Here is a 19,093-nt window from a genome sequence, read left to right as displayed (position 1 = left end):
CTCTCTCTTCCTCTTCTTCTGAGGGCACTTATCCGCACTAATCCCATCATGGGGTTCCCACCCTCATGACCTCATCTAACCCAATCACATCTCAAAGGCCCCACTTCCTAATACCAAAACATTGGGGGTTAGGGCTTCAACACATAAATTTTGAGGAAAAACTAGTGTTCGGCTGATAACACCATGGATTGCAAGCTCAGATGCCTTCAGGGGCCAAGCACGTAAAATAAATTCTTGATGAGAGAGTCAAATTCAATATTTTAAGCACAGTCTTTAGGAAACTAAGTCACTGTCACTGCTGCCAGCCACACAAAACCTAGTTCACTGTCACTCCTCTGAGCTCCCTCTACTCCTTCCACCCAGATTCAGCCCAGGGCAGCTCAGACACTCAATACATGGCTTGGTGGGGCCAGTGTCCATCCCACCATCACCGTGTTGCAGATGCCTCCAGCCTGGGATGAAGGGGCTGGACACTGAGTAATTGGCCTGCCCACTGGGATAAGGTGTCCATGAAAACATGATCAAACCAGGCCGCAGCTGATCCTCCTGAGAGACCGGAAGGGCCATCAGGCTCCAGAGTCCAGACTGGCAGCTCTGGGCAGCCGTGCCTTGTGTTCCCGTCAGTATTCATCATGCTCTGAAGTGGAGATACCCTCTACTATGGGGAGAAAATAGAATCCTGAAGGAAAATGCCTCAATTTCCTGCCATGGGGACAGCAAACTCCCTGTCACTGCCTCATTCCTTTGTCCTCTCCTCTGGATCTGGTTTTCTTTCCTGTAGCGATGACTCCCACCCTCCCCATGGATCTCATAATCGATAACCCTTCTCTTGCTTTCTCACCATATACTGGTGCTCTCCTGTTAGCAATGAAATGTGGCCTTCATCTTGGACTTCCCAGCCTCCAGAACTGTAAGAGAGTAAATTTCTGTTCTGTGTAAGTTACCCAGTGTGTGGTATTTTGTTATAGCAGCACAAGACGGACTAAGGCATATGGCCTGTCTTCTCTTCCCACCAGTTTCCTGACTCTCTCATTGCTAAATTCAATGAACATTTTTTATTCCTTATCTTTGCAAAAGGACATTTTGGCAGAGTAGAAACTGGATCTCAGACACTACCGATGATCAGAGTTGGGGTGTCTGCCCAATTGATTTACAATTGGAGGCTAAAAATTGGGAGGACCCTCAACACCATCTATTCACATCCAGTGATTTACCCAGGGCCCAGAGGAGTCTGCCTGGGAGAAAAAACCTGGGATGCTCACACTCTGATAATGTCTATTGAGGTGCAGGGATATAAAATCTTTTTTAATAAATCAAGGTGACTCTTGACCAAAGTTAATTTGTTAGAAACATCCAGGATTCTTGGAAGAGAATATTCCATTAAGGAAGGAAGGAGCTTGGACTCAGAGGTCTCCTGCAATGCCATGAGGTCAGGTTGGAGGGACTACTGGTTTGAGACAGCACGTGGGGCTAATGACAAAAATCCACTCGAACTCTTGTCACCGCAGTGCCAAAAAGCACCAAGTTTGTTTTGTTTGTACATTAGAATTATTTACGTATTTATTTATTTAAATTGACACATTGTAATTGTGCATGCTTATGGGGTACAATCTGATGTTTTGATATGTACATATGTTGTATAATGATTGGTTCAGGGTAGTTAATGTAACCATCACCCCACACATTTATCATTTCTCTGTGGCGAGAGCATTCAAAAGCCTCTCTTTTAGCTACCGTGCAATACACAAAAGTTAGCTGTTAGCCACCTTACTGTGCAATAGAACACCAGAATTAATTCCACCTATCTCATGGTAATTTTGTACACCTTGGCCAACCTCTCTCTGTTTTCCCTCCCCCGTTTCCGGTAACCACTGTTTTACTCTCTGTCTCTATAATATCAACTTTTTTTTTTTAGGTTTCCACGTATGAGTGAGATCATGCTGTATTTGTCTTTCTGTCCCTGACTTATTTCACTTAACATAATGACCTCCATGTTCCTCCATGTTGCCACAAATGACAGGATTTCATAATTTTTTTAAGGCTCAGTGGTATTCCATTGTGTACATATACCACATTTTTAAAATCCATCTGTTGTTGAACACTTAGGTTGATCCTATATATTGGCTATTGTAAATTGTGCTACAATAAACATGAGAGTGCAGATGTCTCTTTGACATAACTGACTTCATTTCCTTTGGGCATTGCTGGATCATATGGTAGTTCTATTTTTAGTTTTGGGGGAAACCTCCATACTATTTTCCATAATGGCTGTACTAGTTTACACTCCCACCAACAGAAAAAGCACATACTCAGGCTCACTTTGTGGAAGAAGGATTGTACGTTTACAGCAATTAAGGATTGCAACACTTTGGATCCCCAAGAAACTTTGTGTTGTTATACCCAGGTTAAACATAACGAGGAGCCTGTCTCTCAATTAGCTAATGTCTCACTTTCTGGATGCAATAACAGGTCAGAGCTTACTCTTAGGAGCCACCTGGAGCAAGTGTACATGTCCTTTTACCTAGCAGAGGTACAGTAATATTCAGGGCTCCTGACTCTGCTGATCCCACTAGTGGGAGAAAGAGGACTAAGTCAGCAGCCACAAGAGCCCTTTTACAGATGGTCTTCTTCCAAGTGAGGTTGATACTTCTCCCATTGAAAGGTGGGGTCTAGATGTCCTTCCCTTGAATTTGGGCAGGCTTGTGCCTATGACACAGGTGATGCTTGTGAATTTCCAGTCTAAGTCATAAAGGAAGCCCAGGGCACACGAAGAAGGTGTTCTACCCGTAGTCCCAGCTGAGGTCCCAGCGATAGCTGGGTTCAACCATGAGACACAAGTGAGGAAGCCTCCGAGATGGTTCCTGCCCTTGCCACCATCTGACTGCAGCCTCATGAGAGACCACAAGGGAGAGGACTGCCTGGCTGAGCCTGGTCGACCTCCAGACTTTTGAGAGACAATAAAATAATTGTTCTTATTTTATGCCAGTATGTTTTGGGGTGATTCATCTCACAGCAACAGATAACTCCAACAGTTCCTTTTGAAGCTCTGGACGGGCCCTAGCAATGTGTTCATTTGGTCACATGCTCTTGTAAGATTTGCAAAAGTCAGGCAATTTAGCTATAATTGGTTAAAATCTCTGTCTCTTTCCACCCTGACTTCCTTTCATATCTTGATGTTGGGTGGTGGTGGAATAGCTGTGGGCAGTCTGGGGATCAAACTAAAGAAGAATTGAGTTGTGGTTCATTTAGTTGGGGTTCTATGGAATATATTTATGTGCTATGGAGTTATTGCTGGCTGTCGCAGCGTAAAATGGCTTCCAGAATGTTCTTGACATCCATTGTGCTGACTCACCTGGTGGTGGAAGCTCAACGTGCAGGACTGTAGATTGCATCATAGTGACGTGGTATGGTGTGTGGATTTGAAATGCACAAAGCTAGCAAAGAGTCTGTGGAAATTATTCCAAATCCCACAGCTCATACATAAAAATAGTTTGGTAGAGGTTTTCCTAAATTTGTCAAAAATCCTGTAAACGTATTTTTCATTGTTAATAATGCATTGTGAAGCTGAAAGAAACTTCAGATCTGTCAGTAATAACATGCTAGAGAGAGAATAAATTACTTTTCTCTCATAGAATGTGATATTAAAAAATCATTGTTACACAAAGAGTCAAGGAATATGCAGCTAATAATCTTGGGAAAAGAGTATTATAGAGATAGGTCAGGAATTTATTTAATGAAGATATGCTATTTTACTGGGTTTTGTACTCATGTGGTGGTAGTGGTGGGAGGAGTGCACTTTACTGGGAGCTTGGGCCACTGAGATTTGGATTATTAATGTCACTGTGGTGTCATGTGCTCTCACCTGCTGGGACACACAGGCCACATGTCACGACCACTCCCACTGTTAGAGTTCTCACTTAGCCTGGTTTCTCTGAAGCCACACTGTGTTTCCTACCGGCCTTCACTTCTACAGTTCCAATATACAGATCTGTGCGGCCTCCACCCCCAGGAGATCGAAAACTCCCTGAGGACAGGAGTAACGTCATCTTTACTCCTGACCCCCTGGCACTTAGCACAGTGCCAAACACTGTACACACTGGGAAGACATCTACTGGAGGAGGAGCGTTCATGGCAGTGTTCACTCTCATGGAACCCCTCCTCCCCTGCACCCTGGCTCAGGACATCAGTGCTGCATGGGATTGTGGAGCCTGCGAGCTGTGGACTGGACTAGGAGACGGGGGGAGTTGTCACTCAGGGGCCAGTCACAGCACTGAGCCTCTGTTTTGCTGTGTTCTGCCCTTGAGCACATAGGGGGGTCCCCCTGAACACCTGAGAGGCAGGAGCAGACCTGGACACCTCCTGCCTCTGGATTCCAGACCCACGTGCAGGAGCCGCTGCTGTGCAGGGGGCATCAGTCACCAATCATCCTTCATCATCTGGCTGCTGGCCAGGGAGGGGAGCGTGGGGGTGCAGAGCACCTGTCCCATGCTGCTCCACGAACCTGAGCTCGCGGGCGTGAGCTGAAGGCTGAGTTTGTGCAACCTGAGGTAGCAATGCTGTAACTTTAGACAAGGATCTGTACGTTGGGAATTCTCTTTAATATTATGGAAGCATTTTACATCATCCTAGGTCCTCTTAAAATACACACATATATGTACAAATGTATATACATGTATCCAAATATATAAGGATACTTCAAAAAGTTCATGGAAAAATAGATTCATATATAATACAAATCTTTCCACGAACTTTTTGAAGTACCCCATAGACACATATATCCAAATATGTACACATATATTCCAAATATATATATACATATATACACAAATATATACATATGTAGACACACATATTTATTTTTTTATTTTGAAATAATTATAAACACATTAGAAGTGTTCCCATCACCCTGCCTCCCCGAAAGGTAACATCTCACATGACTCTAGTTCATTATCACAAACAGGAAATTGCAAATTGCTCTTCCCGCAAAATTGTGAACTAGTCCACAGACTTTGCTCAGATTTTACTAGTCTTTACATGCATTTATACACTAATACATGCATATTGTATATGTATAATATATATTATATATGTTTAATATTTTAATGTTTTCCACAGGTCTTGTCTCTCCAAAATACTGTGAAATCAGATCTTTGTGTTAATTAGCTTAGAGAAGAGTGCATGTGAGAGATGGAAAGGATGGTTTTGTTTATCTCTGTTTTATCCGTGGTGAGTCTGGACGTCAGAGCAGAAGGGACCCTGGCCTGTCCTCTGGGAGTCCTGTTGCCTACTCAGCTTGGGCTGCTCGGTTGTCAGGGAACAACCGTCTTCTTCTCTGCTAATATTTTTCTTAAGCATATAATAATTCTGATGCGAAGATGGCCAATGACAAGTAACTTTTTCCAAAAAGGAATGAATATCTCGATTTCTTCCAGCACAGCTCGATTAAGGAAATATCACCTTACTGAACACAGAACGAGTCAGTTGGGTCTCACTCAGAAAGTGTCCCCTGCTGGATTACACTTTAACCACCATGCTGAGTGCCTGCTATCTCTACTGGAGGCAAAGGCTGATAATCTTCTCATTAGATGGTCCCAGGGGCTGGTGAACGAAGGCTAACAAACATGAAAAAAGGTCAAAAAGAAATTAAAGCCAGCTCCAGATTAATTAGAACATATTTCATTGATGATATGTGCTAATAAATGAACATAGTAAAAGCGATCCGCAAATTGGCATCGAGGGCTAAGATGAACTTGCTGAGAACCCTTGCAACAGCAAAGGGATGCTTTGCGTGGGTCATTAACCCATTACCTAACTTTTTGCTGCTTTCATTTTGAAATGGCGTGGTCTTATTGGGGCTACTCAGTGATGTCCCTGGTGAAGAAATGAGCTGACCTAGAATGACAGTTCCCAGATGGCAGGGCCTGGGGCTGGAGAAGGTAGAAAGTCTATGTGGAAATGAGCTGGCAGGTGCAAACATCAGGCATGTCACCTGAGAAACTGTGACCTGGCCACAGCTTCCACTTCAGGTGAGACTGTAGCATGAACTCTACCTCACTCTCCTGGTGACGCTGACCTTTCCTTGTGTTTATGACTCTCCCTCTAAGATACTTGCAAGGAATTGGCCATTTCAGTGCTGAGAGAGACTGGCTGATTCTTTCTTTCCTAAGAGCACCTGGGTGAATCTTGTTGCAGGCCTCATACTGGGCAGAGCTCAGGATCTTAGGTTCATTTCCCATCTTATTTGAATGTCTTTGTGCCTGGCTTCAACTGCAGCAACAGAATCTCCACAAATCCTAGGTGCAAAAGTTTCCTGGATTTCCTTCAGGGTGGAGCCTGGGAGAAGTAGAGACTGTGATTAATACTTTTTATATAATACTAAATGAATCTAACACAATCCCGTACACAGTAGGTGCTCAATAAATAATGACTTGAACTAAATATGAATCCATAAATTTCAGAATTTATGCAACTTGATGATAGTATACAGAGACTAGACCTCTTTCTATATCACTTTTCCCATTTCTGCCTTTCTTTCAGGTAGAAAATGACTTACTTTGAATTACTTGTCTTTAGAGTGAGGGGCAAAAATCCCTCTAAGTGCAGCATGAGATTCCTATGCACAATTTAGAACAGTCCGTTGCTTTATGCCTACTCTGTGCCAGTGAGGCTCGATCATGCAGGGCATGCCGTAATGGAAGTCTCCACGTGCCCACCCCAGTCAATTCCTGAGCAACGCATTCCATATTCCTCTTTGCTCTTCTATAAAACAACATTTGGAGAATCACGTGCATTCTAGAACCACCAGGGGAAAAGGGGGCAAAAGGTACATCAACACACCCAAAATCAAAAATGAAAACAACAGGAAAAGGAAAATTATGTGGGTATAGAATTTCTGATAACATCACGCCTGAGGTGCCTTATCCAGAAGGAAGTGCTAAAATAATATTCTAAATGGAAATAAACACATACTGGAAACATTATAGATTAGTAGAATCTGGGTTTTTTTTTTTATTCCCAAAGTATTTTCTCAAACATACCAACATTGGCCCCCTAAAAGACATTTCATATTATTTCAAGAAAAAAATCTGCCCACTACCGATTTTTCAGCTTGCTTCCATCTTCTGTCCCCTTTAATACACTGGGCCACAAGGTGAGAGAGAGAGGATAAAGGGAGGCCTAAGAGCCGGAGGAGAGAAAAAATCTGGGCTAAAAAGGAAAATCGGGAAATGCTGTTAGGTCACCCCTGCCCCTCCCATGAGGCCACCCTCCTGTTCTCCAGAATCTGCACAGTTCTTGAGAATCTAAAATTCTCGAGAATCTGCACAGTACTTCAGGGGACTCTATAGGAGGTGCCACCCAAGATAATTTTGGTGCCCACCTCTACACTTTGCTAATTAATTTATAGAAAGGAATTCCGTAGCTGGAAAGAGGAGTGAATGCTTTCCTGTCCTTATTTCACATTAAAATAAAGAGGTTAATTAACCATTCCGTATGGGCATCTGAACCCTTGACCTTGGTGTTATAACACCATGTTCTAACCAACTGAGCTAACTGGCCAGCCCTAAAATAGGTGTTTTAAAGCAGGTCATTCTAGCCTTAAGTACAGATTCAACAGTTACAATTGAGATGAACTCTTTCAGCTCAATTCTACTACTCTTGTTTTGTTTCATAAGAATGAGAATATAACACACCGTGAATTCATTTGGGGGAAAATATTGATATTTTATGACATAATTTATAATTATGGAAAACATGCATCCACTGAGAATGAAGACATTATGATGATAATAAAATATTGTCACTTACGTCGTAATTTCTACACTGTTTGGTAGAATGTGGGGATGTTAACAGTCACGCTTAACTTAAGTCTGTCATCTAAGGCCTGAGCACTTTGTGTCTATTTGTTTTATCCTCTGTGCCCTCAGCCTAAAATGGGGAGGACAATGACATTGCTTGTTGTGAAGGTCGCATGACACTGGGGGTATGCACCACTTGGCCGTGTCCGGCATATGGAAGGTACTCTGCAAATGTGAGCTATTTTTATGATTTTTTTTATCCAAAAGAAAAGGAATGAAAGAAGAGGGAAGGAAATGTAGCTAAATGGGAGAGATGAGGGGTTGCGGGGGAGGGGAGGAAGGAAGGCAGCCTGGGTGGCCGGGGTGGGGGGGGCTGCTCTCCCCACTTCCCAGCATCTATTGCAGAGTCTGCGTTCAAACATTTTGTAAGATCCCCTATTTGAGGTAATGTTTGAACCCTTCTGAGTACAGAGACATGGGCCTCTAAGAGAATCATTAACTTAATTTGACTATCTTGTCTGTGGATGCATTTACTCTTGTGTAAGTCAATAGCATCTTGGACTTGGGACACACTGTTTTCAGGACACTGCTGGCCAGACCCAAAATGGACCAGAAGGAAGTGGTCCTTCTACTTCTTTTATTTCTGAAGTCGGGTAAGACTTAAAGATTTTTTTTTTTTACTTTAATCATTATTTTTTCCTAGCAATGTATTAAAAATAGATAATATGGTTTTATGTGCAACTCACTTAATTTAACTTTTTTTTTTTTTTTCCTTTTTTTACTGACCGGTAACGGGATCGCAACCCTTGGTGTTGCGCCCGCACCGCGCTCAGCCAGTGAGTGGGAACCGGTCTCCACATGGGATCCAAACCCTCGGCGGGAGCACCGCCACGCTCCCACGCGGCGCACTCTCCAGTGCACCACTGGGCCGGCCCTTAATTTAACTTTTGATTCATGAGATTCCTAATTCAAAATCTAGCATAAAGTTGAAGAAGTTTTCAAGAAATAAGTTTAGTTTCCTGGTGAGTACTGAATGGGCAGAGAAAGTAATGGTGACTTTTCAAATCTAAAGTACTGATCCCACATGATGGCTGTCTTAGTTGAAAAACAGCTGATAAAAGTGTAGTTAACAATTCAAAAGATGGTTAGTCTGTTTGCCTAGTGATCAGTTTGATTAATTTATGTCATTTTTGTTAGGGTGTCATATTTCCCTCACTTCTAAGTTTAAACAATAAGATATCTCTTTGAGTAGATTCTGTTCCCTGACCAGTTGTGCAGTTGGACTCAGTATTTCTCTATTTGTTATGACTTAGGTGAGGCTTTCCCTAGGGACACGCTTGCTTCTTATGCCTGCAGAACTCACATGTGCTGATTTGCCAAATGGTGTATGCATATGGTAATTGAATAAATATTCTTCTAGTGCTTGGGGCAGGGCAGGCACAGTTTTATGCATGCATACGTACGTGTGTGTTTGTGTGTTCATGTGTGTGCACAACTGCGTACTTTATTAATATTAGCTTATTCAGCTGGTGGTATATGTAGGCAGTATATTCATCCCCATTTTATAGATAAGGAAATCTAGACTTAGGAAAATTATGTCTGTCCATTGACAAAGCTCCTGAATCCAAGAAGTGAAGAAACCATGATTTAAACCAGGGCTTTCCGTGAAGGAATCTAGGGCTCTTCCCGCTGTTTCAGTTTTTTTTAAACCTTTTAAAAAATATTCCACACATGTCCCAGTGGTTCTTTTTTTATGAAACAGCTTTATTGAGATACAATTCACATACCGTACAATTTACCCACTTGAGGCATACAATCCAATGGTTTTCAGTATATTTGGAGTTGTGCAACTATCACCACAATACATTTTAGACTATTTTTATTCCCCTAAAAGAAACTGCACTTTCCTTAGTTGTTACCCCCAAACTGCTGCAGCTGGCAACCACTAATCTACTTTCTGTCTCTCTATATTTGCCTATTCTGGACATCTTGGGTAAACGCAATCCTACATTATGCTAGTAGTTCTTCATTTAAACAATGTATAGATACTTGAAATTCAGTCGGTAAATTACCAAATACAATTTTACAAGTTGTACCTTAGAGTCAAATACATTTGAATTTACTGGGAGACATTCAAAGAAATGAAGAAAACACAGAGCAGGAGAGGATTAAACAGATTTTTGTGGGATGTGGTTGTGTGTGTGTGTGTGTGTGTGTGTTTATGAATGTTCTATTTCAGCCCATGGAAACTGGGATCTGGAACACTATGCAAGTATTCAATGGGCTACACCCAAAGGTTAGAACACACTTCTCTGAAACAGGATTAACATGTCCTAACCAACCTAGAGGGAAAAATTCTTTCATAAGCTCCTTTTGAAAGGAAGGTATTTACCCTTACTTTTCGTGGAAATGAGTCTTATCTTTCCAGTGAAATGACTGGGGAGAGAAAAAATTGCCTTTTCAACTATACTCAGTGAGAGGTGGATAAACACTTTGCATTTAAAAGTCTTGTCTTTTACATGCACAAGTATACATGCACATAAATGAAAACACAACATTATAAATAAAATGCACTTGCCTTGGTAGCAGTATATATCTACATTTTGTCTACAATATAAAAATATTTTTCCTACCAAAAGATTTGTCTGGTGTTTCTTTGTCAACAAATAAATGATATTAAATGCCATTGCCATATAAGTCCTGGAGGTGAATAAGAGAAAAAAATATTTTGGAAACAATTTTCAAAGAAAAGAGAAAAAAAACAATGATTCTCTTTTGGAATGTTTCTTTGGGACATTGGCTCCTAAGGCGGACCTCAGCAGCTATATGCTATATAACATAATAATGGCATAATTAAAAGTTACTTAATTAAAGGGTGATATAAATGGAAATTTTCCTTTTGAATATTAATCATAGCCTGCCCTGCTACACTTCCCAGAAACTCTTCAAGAAGTTTAACTTAACTCTTTGTAGGGTGCACTCTATGGATTTATCGTGTGTATTTAAAATCACATCCTGATTTATAGAATTTGCCAAAGCACAACTCTTCTTGGAAATGAGAGTTCAAATCAGAAGAAAACATTGGGTAAAGACATGGATATGGGCCTAAAATATCTATTTCTCCATAATCTTTTATACATCTATCAAGTGCTTTTTAGTATATTAAAGCTTAAAACACATCAGCCAGCATCCTGCTCAATAATCCAACCTTCTAGTTTGGGGTATCTTAAATTGAGGAAAGTTGAAGTTGCAGAGGTAGGAGAGGGTGGAATTTAGAAGATGGCTTTGTGTTAATCTTCGAGTGCATCTCTGCCTCGCCCCCTACTGCCTCACCTTGCAGTCAATGTATTTTTGAGTGGTCAGGAACAGCCTTGCTGAGAATGAAGATCTGACCTGTAATGATCTTTCCTCCTGGGTAATTTTCATCAGCATACAAACATGCTCCATAATGTCTCATCTTTAAGAAAAAAAAAAAAATTCTGTGACTGCATATTCCCTCTAGGAAAGGCTCCTTTCATGGCCAGCTTCTGAGAGGAGTCTTCTCATGCCTTTCCCGCTGCCTAGCCTGGTCACGCTTTAACCCATCCAGCTGGCTCTGGTCCTCACCACTCCCCTCGAAGTGGTCAAGGTGGCCAGTTGCCTAATCCCATGGAAACATTTCTATCTTCATTTCATTAACCTCTTTGGCCTCTCAGCCCTGTGAAAATCAGCAACATTTTCTACCAAAAGGATGGAAGCTGGCATCTGCAGGCTTGGAACAGAGCTGCCAATGCCAGGTCAGGTGTTCCGTGGAGCATCAGAACAGGGGACGCTCTTTGCAGCCCTGCAGTGGGGGCAGAGCTGAGGCCCCCTTGGCCACTATCTGCAGGAACAAGAGGAAAAGCAAACTTCAGACAGATTCTTTGCCTCGGATTTGATCTCACAGAAAAAGCAAGGCCAGTATTCGTCCCAGGCTCTGCTTTTTCTTTTTTCTTTTTCTTTCTTTCTTTTTTTTTTTTTTTTCAGTTTCCTCTGAAATGCCAGATACCTTTCATCACCATGGGAAAATTTTTTCTATAAAATTAGTAGTGATATGTCAGTGTATGCAGCCCAGTATCAAAATGACCTTGTATTGTGGGTGAGATTCTAACCATCCAGTAGTTTTTGCCCAAGATGACACCATACCATAATTTAGTTCAGTTCTTATTTATTATTCTTGACATCATCAACTCACCAAAAGTTTTGTATCTTGAGGTGGAACCATTCAGAGAATGCTTATCATCAGTTAAAGTGACAGTGTCACAACTAAAGCGTAAGTTGTTAGAAATCAAACAACAGCCTCCAAATTCCATTTACCCAGGGGTGGGCAAATCTGCACCAATCTTGGTAACGCAACTGCCACTCCTATGTCTTACTGTTCTATTACGACATGGCAATCGGTGGCAGACCCATAGCATCTATTCTTGTTTAAGGTTTCGTATCATTAATATAGCAACAAAGAAATTGTTACATAGCTCTAGTCTAGTTAATCTCTTCATATACTGCAATCTGCTACTGGAGCTGTTTTCCTGACATTTTTATTCACAGCCACCATTCTGCTTCCAATAAAGCAGCAAGTTTTATTTCGTTGATACAGAGCAAATAGATTAAAAAGTCGTGATAATTAAACAATGGTGTTAATTCATGTTGTCAGTTATTTCACTTTTATCTTCCATTTTTAGGTCAAGGGGACCCCCTGGATGACTATGTAAACACCCAGGGAGCTTCGCTGTTTAGTGTCACAAAGAAGCAGCTCGGGGTGGGAAGCACAGAAGAATGTGCCACCAAATGTGAGGAGGAAACAGAATTCGTTTGCAGGTATTTTCATTGTCGCTGCCCGAGTGCAGAAATCTTGCTGTTTGGGACACTATTATTTTAACGGCAAGAAATTTACTCATAGAGTTATTAACAAAAATCTGACTTAAGAGGATCGAGGAATTTATGGGCTTGGAGTTTGGAACTCTATTTGCTCCTTGTGTCTGAAGCCAAACTAACAGCTTCTTGTTTTGCTTTATTCATGTCCCTTTTAGAAAAATACCCCCAAATGAAGTTATTTATTTTTACACGTGACTGAAACATTAACAGCTATTGTTCTGAGCTCTAGTTTTTTACATCGCCATCAGTAAATATTTTCTGAGGATCATGTAGATGGAATTGCCCAGATAGATCCTAAGGAGCAAAGAAGTATAGATACAAGATTCAGAGCCTGCTCTTTTGTATTATGGTGTAGTCAAAGGAACTGGATATAATGTAAAAAAGAAAAAAAGACAGCCAATACAAGGTATTGCTATGTGGCGTAATCAATGCATGCTCTGTAAGGATTCAGAGGAAAGAATAAATCCTAAGGGTTGAGACAGCTAGAGAAGAATGTCAGGGAGCTGGGCTTTGAAGGTGAGAGAGATCCTGACAAGCACTAAGAAGGAAAGGGGGCATTGTAGGTGTGCCAGGCGTGGCCCTGCAGCCTCTGATAGAGACAACGAATAGGCCAAGTTGGCCAAGGCAAAGCTTCATGTAGGCTATTGGGCTGGAACAGTAGCTGTGGATGGCTTTGAACGCCAGACAGGACAACCACGGCAGGACCACGTGGAGGGGAAAGGAGGTGTGAGATGAAGTGGGGGGACTTTAAGGCAAAGGTTAAGGGGAGATCAGAGGAGTCCAGCAGTCATAGAGACGGCCCATCTCAGGGATGGGTTCAAAACGATCAAAGTTGCTTCTTTCCAACAACAAAAAATATCCTGGCACTTTCAGGACAATAAATGAAGAAAGAGTAAAGCAGTTGAACAGAAAGAAAGAGAAAATCTGGAGGGAGAGAAGGTACAGGTTTAAGGGAACAAGAGTAACTACCATATTGAAGGATTCATTTCCAGTCTTTCATCCATGCTAAACCAAAATTAACCGAAAGGCAACAATTCTAATCTCCCAGATCCACCAAGAGATCTAGTTACCTTAGAATGTCTTACTTATTAATAAATGTTGGTTTTCTCTAAATAAAGGAAACATTGATTGTATTTCCTGATTCTGCAGGTCATTCCAGTACCACAGTAAAGAGCAGCAGTGTGTGATCATGGCTGAAAACAGCAAGTCTTCTGGCATCATTCGGATGAGAGATGTCATTTTATTTGAAAAGAAAAGTGCGTATGCTTTCTTCCTCCTCCTTCTGCTCCTCCTCCTGTCTTATATCTTTAATTTATGAAACCAAAGCACAAAGGCACTGTGGAACAGTGAAACCAAATTCTGAGTTAGGACAGGATTTGGTTACTAACCAGCTCTGGCAACGTGAGTGTATGACTGCATCCTTTGGTCTCATTTTTCTTGTTTGAAAAATGAAGGGATTAGATTTACAAAAGCACTTCTACCTCGAAGACCTGAAAATAAGATATTTGAAATTTTGTTTTCTTCTTAAGGAGATGGGGAGTCTAAATGTTCCCTATAATCTTGGCTTGTAGTTCTATACGTTGACCACGGTCTTTGGGCCCTAACTTCTGGACTGAAGCCTGTAAAACAGAAGTACCAAGGTGTTTGTAATCCTCGGGAACATTTGGATAGGGACAAAATGCTTATTTTTATTCTTAAGTTTTCCACTTTAAAAATATTATGGTCAATATTTTCCTCAGACTCTGAAATGTCGTCTTTTGCAAGTGTGCAAACCTTATAGTTCCTTTTCTGTAGTTTCCTATGAAATACAAATCAACAGTCCCATTGTTTAGGATGAGAGATGGCCTGGATTCCAATGGAGATTGCATGCTATCTAGATATGCAAAAGTCCCATTAAGTATGTATGAAGATTAAATAAATGTATGACACTTTTAAAACTATCTCTTATGCTCTGCTGTTGGCTAGGTGGTAGGCCCTTAACAATAATTTAGGTCTCCAAATATTCTGGATCACAGGCGTTAAAGAGGACAAGAAACATCCTTCTTGTGTTCTTGATGATGACTTTCAACATTGTTTCTAATCTCACTGCAAAAACTCTAAATACAATTTTAAAAAGTATTTCTGTGTGTTAGGGCTATGTCTATACATTGATTCATCTTGTTAGGTTTGATTAGCTGTTCTCCTGCTGTACTTCCTTCCTCATCACTCTTTATTTCTAATTCTTGAGATTACAGTGCAGATTAAATCTAAACCTAAATCTAATCTGCTGGTTATTATTTCTTACAAATACTGAGAAAAGGATGAGATAAATAGGATTACTTACTGTAAACCAGATTAAAAAAAAAAAAGCCTGGTGGGAGGTGGGAGTCTCTCTACAGAACACGAACATTTAAATATGTCATTTGTAAATTATTAACCAAAGGAACATGGGGGTGACTTTTGGGCTTAGTTTGAAGTCTGAAGTTTGAAGGCTTAGTTTGCTTGTTTTCAAGGTGATGAGAGGGAGCCAAAGGTTATATAAACTCTGGCGGGTACATACAAACAAAAGACAGGTGAAAAGTCAAAATCAGTCATTTTCGGTCCTTGTTTCTGTAGTGTGGTATATTGACCCATGTATCAGTCTGTTTCTGTTGCTTATAACTGAATACCTGAAACTGAATAATTAATAAAGAAATGAAATTTATTTCTTGCAGTTTGGGAGGCTGGGAAGTCCACAGGCCAGGGAACACCTCTAGTGAGGGCCTTCTTGTGGGTGATGACTCTCTACAGTGATGCAGGGTGTCATGTCGTGAGTGGCCTGAGCAGGAGAGCTAATCTTCTCACTCTCCTTATAAAGCCCTCAGAAGCGGGCCCATGATAACTCATTATTTCATCAATGGATCAATCCATTCACGAGTGCACAGTCCTCAAGATCCAATCACCTCTCAAAGACCCCACCTTTCAAATACCATGATTGGGTTTCCCACCCTCTTAACACTGTCACAAGGGGGGTAAGTTTCCAGTACATGAACTTTTGGGGGACGCATTTGACCCATAGCAACTCACTGCTAATTTATCTGCCAGGGTTTTGCTGGTTACATTTACATCTGCCACTTGTCAGCACCACGCTCAGCCAGTGAGCAAACCGGCCATCTGTATATGGGATCTGAACCCGGGGCCTTGGTGTTATCAGCACCGCACTCTCCTGAGTGAGCCACGGGCCGGCCCTACATCTGCCACTTGTGACCATCTCCTTGCTACCATCCAGGTCCAAGCCACCATCATCTCTGGTAGGGACCACTATAGCTGCTGGTTCCCTGCTTGTAGGCGTGTAAGTGATCACTTAGAAATGTATCTTCCCTGCTTAAAATCCTTCCTGGGGTACTTAGAATAAAACCAAAATCCTTCCCAAATGCTTTGCATTATTTAAGTCCACCCTGGTTCACTGGTTGGCTTGCAAAGCTTTTCTACACTGGGCTCATTTCTGTTTCTTTGACATGCTAAATGCATAGCCCTTGTGCCTGGGACCCTCTTCACCTTTCTTCTTGCTATTCCAGCTTCCTCTCATCTCCTAGGTCTCAGCTCAAGTATCACCTCCTTTCACAAGTTTTCCCTGACCCCTAGGTCTCCCTTTCACAAAGTACCTTGAGTATACATGCTTAGTGAGTGTCACACATCTGCTGTAATAATATAGTCCAGTGAAGATATATCGTGACCATTATACATGTGTTGGGTTAAAAGCATTCACTTGCTACAGGTATGTTAGAAGTACTTTCCCCGGGTGATTGATGACTAAATTTAAAAATTTGGCTAAAGCGGGGAATCTTAAAAGATGCTATAAAGACTGAGGTACGTCATAAACTTTGTGGGCAAATAGAGTTGAAAGATAACACAAATCTTTCCATGAGCTTTTTGAAGACCCCTCATATAAAAGACGATGTTTTAGTAGCGGGAAAATGGTGTCTGCTGCTCAAGTTCTCTGCCTGTGACTGCTCGGTGCAGACCTCCTTTACGAGGTTTCTTGCTGTGAAAGACTGACCACTGTGCGGACTTCCTTTCAGTGTATCTTTTGGAGTGCAGGACCGGGAACGGAAAGAACTACAGAGGGACAACATCCAAAACGAAAAGTGGTGTTGCCTGTCAAAAATGGAGTGCCAGTTACCCCCACAGACCTAAGTAAGACTTTCTTGTTCACCTTTGCGCTCACCTGCTGGATTTAGAATAATTCTGTTACTTCTAAATCAAGCCAGAATATGTGGATGAGCAGATACAAAGAGAACCATTTTGATGTTGATGTAGAATAATTCAATTATTTATAGCACAAAAGCACAAAACGGTTGCTTTCTGTTTACTGTTTGTATAGAGTTTTCTGGAAGACCTCAAACATAGAAGGATGCCTAGTAAAAAAGAACAACAAAACCATGAGTTCTAGGCTGAGACTGAGAAAAGACCAGAGATGACTGTGTTTAGGAATGAGTGAGTCTAGATCCAGCATATCAAGTTATCAACCACCTGGTCTTCTCCACATTGTGGAGTCAAAGAGTAAATCAAACACAAATCTTTCAACTTGCTTATTATTTATTTTAGTGTTATTCTGTTTGAACCTTCCTCGGCTTGGCATTAGGTGGCATTAAGTTCTCAGTAATGATGCTTATCAAATAGGAATGTAGTGTCTGTTACCCTGGCCCCATCCCAAATTGCCTTGATTGCATCTCTATGAGACGAACAGATCTAATACTTAGCAGTAGGTAAGGTGAAATGACTCAATCAAATGTGAAATCATCCAATGTCAGGGGCTTAGGACATCATCGAGGCTTATTTTTCTGAGGAAACTGAGGTCCTGAGAGGGTGGGGATTACCCAAAACAGGTACACAGAAGAACTAGAAATTACAACCTGCCTGTTTAGACTCTAAATCATGTGCTTTTTATCTAAGTTGTTATCTCTACACATCAACTCGTCCCTGGATCTGAAAATGATCTCAGTTCCCTCCTCCACCCCCGTTAGTCCAGGCTGCATTTCAGAGAACACTCCGCCTTTGGAATCAGACAGATGTGTGTTAAATTCTCAATCTTATTAGTTCAAGCTTAGGCAAGTTTTGCTCTACGTTGCCACATTGTTTTCTCATCTGTAAAGTAGGGACAGTAACACCTTCCTGTTAGGGTTTTTCTTTTTTTGTTATTATTAAGACTAAAGGAGAGAATGTATAGAAAAAATTTTTAGTGTAATGCCCAGTGCATATTTCACTCGGACAAAATGGTAAGAACTATTATTTTTATGGAGAAAAGGGCAACTGAGAAAAGTAGATGTTTAGAACAAATTAAGAATTTGGCAGGATTTTGAGGCCTTTATATTTCTACTGACGATGCAGTAAAAATACTTTGGTTCTTCTAAGATTTGGCCAACAATAGAGTAATAATGGTAATATCGGCTACTGTACCTGAAACAGCCCATTAATGGGGAATTTGAAAATCTGGCAATATACATGCCACAGCACGTTGCTGAAATGCACTTGGATGACGGAAACTTAAACTTCAGCTGAGAAATAGAGAGCATCTCTCTGACTTGCTGCTAATAGGCTGATTTCTAGAACATAGTCAAAGTGCTGCTTTTCCATCCTGCACAGCTATTCACCTAACACACACCCCTCAGAGGGACTGGAGGAGAACTACTGCAGGAACCCCGACAATGACGAACAGGGGCCCTGGTGTTACACGACAGATCCGGACAAGAGATTTGACTACTGTGACATTCCTGAATGTGAAGGTCAGAAGCAGCTCTAGAAAATGTTCGCATTTCTGCCCTTCACCTGTAATTTGCTCTAGAGCCATTTCCCACAGGGACGTTATTAATAATCAATAGTGCCGTGCATGACGAAATTGAGTGATGTGTCTACCTCTTGGAAAGGAGCAAAAATTTGCAAAGATTCCCAGTATGGACCTGAATAATTTTTATTAAAATATTACTTCAACGTGTACAAATATAAAATTAAATCTAAACTCTAGATACAAACATATTATGCTTAAAACTCTTACAGAGTACAAAACCCCAAACAGATTTTCAATAGTTAAAACAAAACCACGAAAGCAATAAAATTGCAATATTAATTTAATGTGATCAACTTTGTCATTTAGTTGAAGATAAGCAACGAACCAGTTTTTAAATCAGCAACCTGTTATTTTAGTGGACTAACCAATTTAACAGTGCACCTCAAAGGTCAATACTCAGAAATAAATACATCTTACAGAAAAATATTTCTTCATTTTGTATTTCCAGCTACACTTATTAGTGCAAGAGGGAAATAGATAAAGATGGGATTTATGCAACATTGTACCCTGTGACAATCCACTTCTGTCCTCACCTGTCTCCATTGGAACCGTGGGGATCCTTTACAAGTACACTATGTTACAGGTCATTCAGCCCTTA

At 41.1% G+C, this 19,093-nt stretch overlaps 1 protein-coding gene across 1 annotated transcript in view; it reads left to right on the top strand.

Annotated features, from left to right (window-relative positions):
• The first annotated feature begins 8,400 nt into the window (after positions 1–8,400).
• Positions 8,401–19,093, top strand: part of PLG (plasminogen) — a 57,148-nt gene continuing 46,455 nt past the window's right edge. The window contains exons 1-5 of the mRNA XM_008574601.1: positions 8,401–8,449; positions 12,497–12,632; positions 13,839–13,945; positions 16,730–16,844; positions 18,294–18,433. Coding sequence (XP_008572823.1) covers positions 8,401–8,449; positions 12,497–12,632; positions 13,839–13,945; positions 16,730–16,844; positions 18,294–18,433 — 547 coding nt within the window. The remainder of the gene's footprint in view (positions 8,450–12,496; positions 12,633–13,838; positions 13,946–16,729; positions 16,845–18,293; positions 18,434–19,093) is intronic.

This window comes from Galeopterus variegatus, unplaced genomic scaffold (assembly GCF_000696425.1).
Source record: "Galeopterus variegatus unplaced genomic scaffold, G_variegatus-3.0.2 Scaffold1072, whole genome shotgun sequence".
In the NCBI taxonomy this organism is placed as follows: domain Eukaryota; kingdom Metazoa; phylum Chordata; class Mammalia; order Dermoptera; family Cynocephalidae; genus Galeopterus; species Galeopterus variegatus.
Note: the sequence above shows the minus strand (reverse complement) of the source record. Positions and strands in the feature narration are given on the sequence as shown.